The sequence below is a fragment of the Barbus barbus genome, assembly GCF_936440315.1.
Source record: "Barbus barbus genome assembly, chromosome: 26".
Lineage (NCBI taxonomy): Eukaryota > Metazoa > Chordata > Actinopteri > Cypriniformes > Cyprinidae > Barbus > Barbus barbus.
The window spans coordinates 5,249,129-5,261,455 of NC_136754.1; the positions used below are offsets into that span (position 1 = coordinate 5,249,129).

At 33.8% G+C, this 12,327-nt stretch overlaps 1 protein-coding gene across 1 annotated transcript in view; it reads right to left on the reverse strand.

The window, feature by feature from the left end:
• The window catches only part of LOC306845719 (glypican-1-like), a 71,177-nt gene that overhangs the window by 23,622 nt on the left and 35,228 nt on the right, over positions 1-12,327 (reverse strand). The window contains exon 2 of the mRNA XM_079378677.1: positions 6,746-6,904. Within this exon, the coding sequence (XP_079234803.1) occupies positions 6,746-6,904 (159 nt within the window). The remainder of the gene's footprint in view (positions 1-6,745; positions 6,905-12,327) is intronic.

A 12,327-nucleotide genomic window follows, 5' to 3' on the forward strand; every position in this document is an offset into this window, starting at 1 on the left:
TAATACACACAGGCTCGATTGGGCATTTCAAAACATCTGTATAAAACAGATCACAGGTTATTTGGTTTTTGCAGCTGCACTTTTTTGAGGACATGATTATAACTGGACTCTAGTCTAAATCTCATCTCATTCACACCCCCCTGCACTATGAGAACCCCACATCCATTTTCTTTCTTCACGCTTCGATGGACACTTTTCTCACTTTTTTTTATTTTAATAAAAGCCTCTCCAAAGTGTGTTACCACTGATGCAGGTGAATCTCTCTTGACTCCAAATGCAGGTTTTTAGGGTCTGCAAATGCCTGATTCGCAACATGACATCTTACAATCATGAAATCTTACAATCTTTGTGTATTTGTTCTTTTTGCATTATAAAAGGCATAACCAATAGTTTTGATCTCCAACTTATTTTTGAAAAAAAATATATATATATTAGATTAATTATACTGTAAACACAGCTAAAGTTTGAAATTCACAAGCATATGACTCGAGACCACGCCACAACCAAATATGCAATTGAATAGTTTATTATTCAGAATGTTAGGAATGAGTTGGAAGAGGATAAAGGATAAAGTGAGGTGATTGGTAGAGGCATGGCTTCGCTCCCGAACCTCAATTAACTAGTTAACTCCCTTTATTTTAATGGGTGCCAGATTTTTTTAAAGGTTTAAAGGGAGGCATGATCAAAAATATTTGAAAACCGCGGCATTAAATTGATCAAAAGTGACATTAAAGACATTTATAATGTTTTTATAAAAGATATGCATTTAAAATAAATGCTGTTCTTTTTAATATTCTGGGATCCTGGAATAAAGTATCATGATTTCAACAAAACAAAATAAAACAAAAAGCAACAAAAACTGCTTTCAACATTGTAATACATTACAGGAATTCATTACACATTTTAAAATATATTAAAATTGAAAACAGCATAAACATATATAGAGAGAGAGAGTTTTACATTTACAAACAGGACAGAGTTGTACATTTTGCACAAGATATTTGGAAGATTGTTGGTTTATTCATTAGAGTCCTCCAAAAAAGAAAGAAATGCAGGTTTGGAACAACATGAATGTGCATAAATGATGATAGAATTTCTATATGTTTTGGGGTCAATATATGAGGTGAGGAAACATCCAGACTTAAAGTGAAACTGATATGAAAAAGAAAAAAGAAAGGCCATGAAATGTAGATACCCAGTTCTTTATATTCCTGTCACACGCCTCTGACCCTCCACCCCCTCACTACACCCTTCTTTGCGCTCTCTCTCTCGTTCCCCCTCTCCTCCATCTATCTCTCTGACAGGCGCGCGGGCGTAATGATATCAGCGGCATCGTAACAGAACACGCCGGGCTGTTAATTTGCGGCCGAGTCCATGATGGAGAGACAAGCAGCTGGGGACCACAGAGTGATGGAATGAGAGGAGAGAGAGAGAAAGAGGAAAGGATGAAAGAAGAGAGGGATTTGAATGTGATTACTTGTAATTGTATTAGTGCATTCTGACAAAGTGCTGAATGACTGAATTAAAGAAGCACCAGCCCTCCCTCATTTTATTTAATATTTTAAATGAATGCACACGCACACACACAGACCTTTGAAGCTGTATTAGAGTGAGGACCTTTCAAAGACGTCATATTTTCCTAAACAACTTTTATGATATTTTGCTAGCTGATGACAGTAAAGGCCAGTTCACGCCAGGAACAATGACTATAACCACAACTATATTGGCTTCCAAACCAATGGACGATAAAATTCTCCTTATTATAAGTGGGTGCTCCAGTTTTGTCGCCTGCTGCTTTAAATGCTCAAGCCCTTTAAAGTTGGGTGGATTCTGCTTGTATGTCAATGATTTTATTGCTCAGCTTTTAGAAAAATTGTTCTGAAATTGATTCCATTGATATTGTTTCTCTGTGTTGTTATTGTTATAGTTGTGGTGTGGTTCTCATCGAGAATTAGAGTGATTTATTAAAGCTTTATAGTTAAGGTCTTTGCACACTGAGTCCGAAATTCTTATCTGAATTTTTAAACACGTTAAAAAATATATACAACCTCACGTTGTGTCAATCACGTTTACACACTGCCTGCAAAACTTTTGTACATTATAAAAAAAAAATCGTACCAGGTTTGATTTTCTGCGTTTTCACATCCGTAGCAAGCATTTTGATAGGAAAGGATGACGAATATGAAAAAACTAAAAAAACACATAAAATATCTGGCTCAGTTTATAGATCGTTGTTGTAAATGGACCTTCAACAAATAGGTCAAACAAAAATGAAAATTCTGTTATTCAGTCTCATGTTTTTCCAAACTTGTAAGAGTTTCTTTGTTCTTTGTGAACGCGCACACACACACACACAAATATATGAAAGACATTTGAATACAAAGAGCTGGTAACTAAACAGTTTCAGTTCCCATTGACTTCCTTTGTATTGACAAAAATGCAGTGGAAGTCAAAGGGAACCGAAATGGTTTGGTTTGGTCCCTTGTAGACATTACACTCATAGACCTTTTTTAGTTTAAAGCATATGGCCAATTTATGAGATTTTTAAACAGAGAGAACAACTCTAAATGTCAGTTTGAATTTGTGAAGACATTCTCATGAAATTTGACCTTCACAAGTATAACAAATCCATACACACATTTGTTTTCATCTTCATGGGGACTTTCCATTGTCTTCTGTTATGTTTATACTGAGAATGATATTGTGTAATGCTTATCACCACATTTAACGCTCACACAGACCTTTTAGCATTTTAGAATAGAATAGAATAGAAATATTAATTTAAATAAAGTGCGTTTTTTAGACATTTGGTCCTCACACAACAAAACAAGCATGCACAAACACTTTTAGCTCCTGTCCTATGACAGGCTGAGGGGTTGGTCACCTAAGCTCAAGATGTCTGATAAGGACTTGAACCCATGTGCGGCTGAGACATAGCCTCCACCTGCAGGTCTGTCTACACCTCACATCAGAGATCATGCATTTGGAAAGTGCATGAGCTTTATGGTCACAGAGGAGCTCTTTAAACCACACGTGCTCTACTTCTGAGGAGCTCATAAAGTCTGCAGCTCTGTCTGAAGGCTCTTAAATCAGACAGTGCACCAGCTGTGGCCTGAATCTCCTCCTGATACCATGCATGTCAACTGCACGACTCGAGTCTCCACAGGTGCACACACAGGTGGCTCTACATGTCACTGCGGCCTACGATGCAATACACTAAAAAGTTCACTATGACACTCAAAAGTTTTGGTCAGTAAGATTTTTCTTCTTTTTTTTTTTTTTTTTTTTTTTATTCAGCAAGGTGACATTAAGGACTTAAGAAGAAAATAATAAATACATTGATTAATTAATTGTAATTAATTTTAATTGTAAAAAATACAAATAAAATCAAATAAAAAAAATAATGGTAGAGTATTTCAATATAGAGAGACAGATATTCATTAATGTAAAAAGGGTACAGAGGGTTGGTGTACATAAAAAAAAAATATTTATTTTAGTATTTTATGTCTTCAGTCAACAGAAAGTCTATTCATGTTGGCACACACACACAAAAAACATACACAACAAACATGACCGATGAAACATGACCGAGTCGAAACAAGAGTGAAAACAGAATCATAACATAAAAATTGCGTTCACAGTTTCTCATAAAACTCTGCTAGCATGTGTGAGGGAGAGAGAGACAGAGAGAAATGTCTCTGGGATCATAGGTCTGTGTCAGCGCAGGTCTTCTTCAACGTGATTTGCATGTCAACATGAAATGACCAATAAGGACACGCGACAGAGCAGCTGTCCTTGTCGCAGATGACACCATTGGAGGTGACCTCCAACAGGAAATTGTTTTCCTGGATGACTTAATGTACGTGAAAATATTCTTTCAATATATCAACACTTGAATTGCTCAGCTGCTATTCAATCTCAAAATCAGGACTATAATAAATGCATTCAGCTAAAAAAATATTGCCAATTAATCTGCAGTAATTCAGACAAAAGCACTTGTGAACTTCATAAATTGAACAACATGATCTGATAAAACAGATTTATTATCTTCTATGCTCCGGTTTGATTAAATCTGTTGTCTTTTACACAGACACCTAAATCTTCTGGTCTGCAACTTGAATTTGATCGTCTTTTGAAAGTATCTTTCTATCAATTCTGTTTAGCTTTATATCTAAATGTGGCCAGATGTTTTCTTTGTGTGTGTGTTTGTGTGTGTGATTAGTTCAGAAATTATCCCCTACAGCGAAAGGCCGCTCCTTAAGAATTCCTAAACACAGAGAATCTCCTCATCCTTGCAGAGAATCCAGTACCTAACACACACACACACACAGACACACACACACACACACACACACACATTGAAAGCCATACTTAACCTTCTAAAACAGACACATAACAGCTCATTATGCTCTAGTATAGTTTTAGCTGTGATTCTAGAAAGACAACAGTTTCCTAGAGACAAACCTTTCAACACATAGAACATAAATCCAAATCAAAGACTCATATGACAGAAACAATTACACTGACTGTCAAAGAGAAGGAGGAGGAGGAGGAGTGTACAACAAGATTACATGATTGATCATACGAGGATGGCAGACAGACAGATGGACGGACGGACGGATGGATGGATGGACAGTAGACAAACCAAAGAATAGATAGAACAACAGAAAGACAGAACAATGGATGGATGGATGGATGAATGGATGGATAGATTATACTCAGGAGATTACAATCTCATCTACACTACTCTTTGCTGTCAATTTCCTCTTCTAAATTATTTTATTATGACGCTATTAAACTGACACCAGAAAAATGTGAGAGAAAGAATGAAAGAGAACCTGAAATCAATGTAGAAATGACAACAGCATCTGAGATTTATGATTTGAGAGTCTTAGCCCCAATTTGCTGTAAATTGATCTCTTTTCCAGACAGTAAGGGACGAGAACTGAAAAGAAATGTCCATGTCTATGACAGCTCACATGATTCAGAGAGCCTGTTTTATTATTTTTGCACAAAATCTTTTTTTAAAATCTTATGCCTTTAGTCTTTCAAATCCTACATAAATAGCTACACACACACACAACCACAGACACACAAATACAGACACACACACACCCTGGGTATAATCCACCATAGCTGCTTACTGTGCCAAGCATAATTCATGCTGGGAAACACACACTGACCAGATCTCCTCCCTGTGCCACAGCACTTGGGAAATAATCACAGTTCAAGCATTCTCACCACAAACACACCACATTATGTGTGTGTGAGAGAGTGTGTTTGTACACACACAGACACACACTCAGGACTCCTGGAGGTGAGCTGGCACAGACATGCTTTAAAACCCTAAATTGGCACTTATGAACTCCAAAACGACAGGGACACTGACTTTTTTCAACTTTAAGTAGCAAAGTCACCATCTGTACAAAAACCCAGGAATAGAGAGAAATTTCATCAGTTTGTAACCTTCAAATTCAACAATGATTCTAGACTTTATAACAGCTTTGAAAAGTGATACATATTCCTGTCCTCCAGTCTTCTCTTCATAGTATTATAAAATGTTTTGCTTGCTCAGGAATAAAATAATTAAACAGCTATATTTGGCCAAGCTCATGAATAGGGGTCCCCTTCGTAAACAAGCATAAATTTAATCTTTGATTTTGATTATACCGCTCAATATCAAAAACTGTCCCGATCGTATTTCAAACAAACAGACAAACAATATTAGTAATAATTATTAATAAAGTAAATGATAATATCAACAATAATATTCCTTGAATCAATTTTGAAAAATAATTTCTATTTCATCTTCTCCCAATTTTATTTTGCACTACTTTTGTTTATAATATTAATAATAATAATAATAATAATAATGTGTAGCTATTTTTGTTATTTAACGGTAAATAAAAAAATAATTGAAAAATAAATTATTATTATTATTATTATTATTAAAGAAAACACAAATATTTATTGATTTATGTATACCACAATACTGTAGTATTATTGCAATGCCTTTGTATTATCATTTTTTTTATTAATATTATTTAAATTTTTTAATTTAATTTTTTTTCATGCAACAAAATAATTTTTTTAAAGACTCACCCATCCAGCAAAACATGCACATTTATTGCATTTGATTGTGTAAAGCATGATTTATGTCACTGAGAAGTTGTTTGTTCCTAACAGACAGAACGAATCGAAACAAATCATACCCACACACACCAATCTACACAAAAAGCAAAAACACTGATTAAAATGCCTACACAGAGTGAGTGAGAAATATAAGATTATAAAGCCAGAGAGAGAAAATTATCTACATAATATATATATATATATATATATATATATATATATATATATATATATATATGTATATATATACACATTATTGTAAGACAAGTGAAAGTGTGATGCTGTCAAAACATTTACTTGTAGGGCTCGATCTCTGCTTCTCCTAACACAATCACTCAGGTAAAGGATGTGAATAACATTCACACTCACAAGCTTGAGTGTGAGTGAAAAAATCCACACTGCTACTACACACACACACACATACAGAGAGACCATCTGTCTAATGTCGTTAGGAGGTTTTATCAGCGGCGCTCTGAGATATCAAGCATAGGTCTGTATGGACAAATAACCCATCAGTTTCTCAACAAGCTTTAGTCCAGAAGACCCATTCTTCTCACCATCATGAGCAGTATGATGGTTTTGCATCATGTGATGTTACTCAGGTGTAACTCACCGTCAAAGCTCTTGAACTGGCTGTTGAGAGAGACCTGTAAGGTGCGTCCAGACTCCTTCACCTGAGTCTCAAACTCTCGTCGGCTCAGGTTCAGTAGGTTCTCCTCCATCCCAGACGTGCAGCAGGTGTAACCCTGAGAACAAACCCGCAGGTGCTCACCTGAGACAGAGACAATTAACAATGTTAACATGGCTGTCAGTAGAAATGCATTTAGCTATCCATGATCTCCATTCAGCCATTCATTCATCCATCTATATAGCCCATAATATATTCAAAAGTTTGGGGTTGCTGCCTCTTATGCTCACCAAAGCTGCATTTATTTGATCAAAATAAACAGTAAAAACAGCAATACTGTGAAATATTATTACAATTTAAAATAACTGTTTTCTATTTTAATATACAAAGGTATATTTAAAAAAATATATATATTTTTGTAAAATATACAAAAATATAGCTGAATTTTCAGCATCATTACTCCAGTCTTCAGTGTCACGTTATTCTTCAGAAATCATTCTAATATGCTTATTTTATGCTCAGAAAACATTTCTTATTATCAATAGCTAGCCTATTTTTCCATCACCCTATTTTAAGTGAAGTATCAAATGAGAAACGAGTGTTGGAAATGCCAAATTACGAATAAAAATGTATTTCGCAAAAACAAATTTTCCACTCGGGTTAATGTGAATAATGGGAGTCGGAAATGCATTTTGCAAATAAATTCCTCCAAGCGCACCAAAAATCATGTGACTTTGCACTATGGGATGGCAAAACCTGACTAAGTAGCGGACCGATCTCATTCTACAGCATCTGAATGTTGTTATGGTCATTCTGAAATGCCCAAGCAAAGTCTGTCATCACAGTATTTCTGTATAATTGCCTCCAAGAAACGTCTTACACGATTGCATTCCCAAACAGCAGCATCCACCTCCGAAAGCAATTCATTGTGTTTCATCTGCTCGCTCTGAGGCACAAGTAGGTTATCATATATGCATAATAAAATGCATAATGTACTGTATTAATTAGATGTTTATGTATAAATATTTATTTATTTACAGTTGTTTTACCTGTATTTTACACTGCATTGTGTTGCATTTTAGAGTTAATGTCCATAATGTCCCAGTAAAGAGCTGCCAATACTTTCATTTTTCTTTTTGCAGGTTTATTTCTTACAGTGTGATATTTTTTTTCGTTGTTGTTTCTTTTTCCCGGATTTATTGATGAATAGAAAGTTGAAAATAAAAACATTTATTTTAACTAAATTTTTTCTTTACTGCCACTGTTGATCAATTTAAGGCCTTGCCTTGAACGGTGGTGTATTTTCACACACTTTTGCTGTATTTCATTCATCCATCCAACTCAATGGATGAACTCCTTCATTAAATCAGTTCATTTATTCATCAACCAACCATCCATCAATTCCTTTTTTACATTCATCATCTGCTACTCTTTTTATTTTTGCTTGTGGCTCCAAGAATGAGAAAGAAACAGCGTAAGAAAGAAAGAAAAAAAGAAAGAAGCACAAAAGTGTATAATAGGCTTACACTGGTTTACTGCAGTGATCTGTGGACTGTATAATTACATACAGATCTCTGACCTGATCTGAGCGCAGACACATGCTCTCTGAAGCAGTATTAGTCTGCACACACACACACACACACACACACACAGTTTTGTGCTGTTTTAGAAGGCAGCAGCAGATGGTGGCATACATATAAGAGTAAGTATTTTCCTAGTAAATATTATCAGTCTGTATATTACAAATAATACATCTTATAAGAAATAAAAATGTGTATGGAGATATAAATCAACCCCCAGTGTTAAAGCTCTGGATGTGTCGGCTCTGTGACTGACAGCTGAACATCACAGCACAGTTACATAAGAGAGTACAAACGATTTTTATGACAAGGGGGTTGGAGGGGGAGGGGGGGAATTGTAATTGAAAATTTCCACTCAATCGACTGCTGTTCAGCCTTGTTTGCTCAAACATCCTACTATAGATGTGATGACATTGACATAAAACTGTAAAACAATGTCCATTCCAGCTCATTGCAGATCAGTAACGTACAAAGAAATAAGTGCTAAATAAAAACAGTAATTTAATAATAATAATAATCATTGTATCATCTTTTCTATGTTATCTATATTTCCAAATTAATTTTGTACTATTATTTATAACAAAATAATAAGTATTATTATTTTGCTCTTTTTTGAGATAGGCTAAATAACAAATTATTGAAAAATAAATTACTATTATTATTTCCTCTCTCTTTTAATGAATAGTTCACAGCAATATTATAGATAAATGACTCATATTTAAGCAATAAACAATGGTTTGAAGTTAATGTCTTGTTATGTCTTGATAGATTTGTTGCAGCTTTTCACATCACAAGACATTAATTGATGGGTTATTGTGATGTGGATTATTGTGATGTTTTTATCAGTTGTTTGGACTCTCATTCTGACGGCACCCATTCACTGCAGAGGATCCATTCGATCCATTCCTGATGAAGAAACAAACTCTACATCTTGAATGGCCTGAGGGTGAGTAAATTTTTCAACAAATTTTCATTTTTGGGTGAATTATTGCTTTAGCTCTAATGGATCATCCAAATGCTTATGCCTACAAACCTTTGTTTTTTTTTTTTACATTTTAGCAATTAGTAAACCACATCATTCTTATATAATGCTATCTTGGTCCATAGAGATGTGTGTATTTGCTGTGTTAGTGTGTGTATCTTGTGTGGTTTACCAGGATGGTTGTCAGTGTCAAAAAACACAAGTGTCTACCTATGACTTGTGTGTGTGCGCACACGTGTGTTTGTCAGCGGGTGAGAGTACACACTGTCAGAGACAGGATTCTTTTTCTAAAGAGCTGGGCTGTCAGCCATTTCTATCCTGAGCCTTTTCTCCAATCCAAGGACAGAGGAAGAGAGAGAGAGAAAGACTCCAGCAGCACCGTTCATTTTCCACTATCACATATAAAAGCACACTGCAAACAGATGGAATTTAATGCAGGTCTTATCAGAGTTTAATGTTACTGCTCAAGAAGGTTTACAAGCATTTGAACACTTAATGAAACCCGCACAACTAATGTGTTTGGCCTCTAACATCCAGCATAACACAAAGAAAACAGAAAACACGGAAATAACAAAATGTGTTGCTGTGAATGTGTTGCTGGGGAGAAAAAATGAGATTAATATGGAAGGGACGGGATTCACTGTGATTTATTTTGTGAGCCTGTGGACTGACTCACTGTAGCTTCAGCAAACAGAAAGGGCATTCACATTCTCATTTATTTCTCACAGTGGCATAAAATTAAATTCACACAGTAAAAATAAATAAATAAATAGTTAAAATTCAAGTTCAAAATTACATTATGCCAAGAAAAATGTTTCAGAGTCTCATTTATTTCACAAAATGGCAAATTAAAAAATTAAATTAAATTAAATTAAATTAAATTAAATTAAATTAAATTAAATTAAATTAAATTAAATTAAATTAAATTAAATTAAATTAAATTGTTAAACATGATGATTCAGATTGGTGACATTTATTTCAAAGTTGGAAATAAAATAATGCTAATATATATATATATATATATATATATATATATATATATATATATATATATATATATATAAGCATTTATAAATATAAATAAATATAAATATACATAAATAAAAATGTGATAAAATAAAATAAAATAAAATAAAATATATACAAAATATATAATAATTAATAAATGATGATTCTGATTGCCATTTATTTCACACTATGGAAAATAAAATAAAAATGGGCATTCTAATCATAAGAAAATTGTAGGAAAGAATTGATTTATCCTAAATAAATATGGATTAAATTAATGCTGCGTTTATAAATTGATAAATAATTTATGCACTAAAAATTCAATATTTATTGAGCTTTATCATTAGCATTTTCCTTTAATATTGTATTTAACAGCCTAGTTCATCAGGTTTATATATACACACAGGAAAATGCACTGTTGCAGGGGTGGCAAACAATTTTCTGTGATCTTTTGGCAGTTAGTATTCGGTGTATTGGCCGCAGCAACCCCTGTTCGTTTCGGACTTGCTAAATTACCGCTCAGAGATCAATAAAGCACATCTCTCAGTGAAGTGAGCTGGGCTGGAGTTCTATTCCACCTCAATAAATTAGAGTTAATATAAAATAGATTACTCTGTAGGTAAAACTGAAAACATATAAACTTGTAAACATCTTCTGGTTTCTGCATAGTGCAAACTAAAATAAGAAAGAGAGACCTTATGTGACCCCTAATAAAAGTGTTTAAAATGGTGAGTAAAGCCGGTGGTGTTTTTCCCCTCTAAGGTCTCTCATGGCCCACTAACACACACACATAGTGAGACTGGAGATTGAAGAAAGACCAATTCAAAGACCATTAACTTATCAGAGAACTCAAGGGAGGAAAACTCCTATTAGAATCCAATTAGACCACAGAATGAGAATCCAAAAAACCCTCTAACTGTGTTTGTGGGGTGTGAGTGTGTGTGAAAGAGAGAGAGAGAGACTAAAAGAGATGAGTGAGTTAATTTTACCAGGGAGAGGAAGGAAATGTTCAGTTTAATCTGTTCACCTCAAAAGCAGTTACAAAGATAAAACATCAAATTAAACACACAAAGCCTGTATGAGTAACAGTAACTATATAGCATCACTACATTCAAGAGGAAGTGATAATGGATATCTGTCTTCAAGAAAACCCTCAGAGGAGGACATTTATGTACATTCCCAGAATGCATTTACTCCCTGCCTTTTTGTCACGTGAACATACTCTGTCTTTCAAAAGTTTTCAGTTCGTAAGATTTCTAAAGGTTTTTGGAGTCACTTATGCTCATCAAGGCTAAATTAATTTCATTTTATGAAATATTACAATTTAAAATGATTGTTTTTTATTTCAATATTTTAAAATGTAATTTATTCCTGATGGCAAAACTGAATTTTCAGCATGACTGAAATCATTTTTCAGAAATCATTCACATATGTTGATTTAAAGTTTAAGAAATGTTTATTATTGTCAATATTGAAAACAGTTTTTGCTACTTAATATTTGTGTGGAAACCATAATATATATATATATATTTTTTTTTTTTTTCAGGACTCTTTGATAGCATTTATTTGAAATGGAAATAATGTGTAACATTATAAATGTGTTATTGTCACTTTTGATTAATTTAATGCAAATTGGGTGTATAAAAATATGAATTTCTTTCTTAAAAAAAAAAAAAAAAATATATATATATATATATATATATATATATATATACGTGTGTGTGTGTGTGTGTGTGTGTGTGTACATATATACACACACACATACATATAAACATACATATACACATACATATATATATATTTATTTTTTATTTTTTTTCTTTGCAACCTGTGGTTATAGGCCACAGAAGTGTGTGTGTGTGGGGGGGGGGGGGGGGGGGGGTAAGATAATAAAACTATAATAAGTTGCTTCATGTCAATTCTAATTAAACTAGTAGCAACCCTAGACCCTGAGATATACCCATAACTCTTTATTCACAATCCATGCACATAAACAC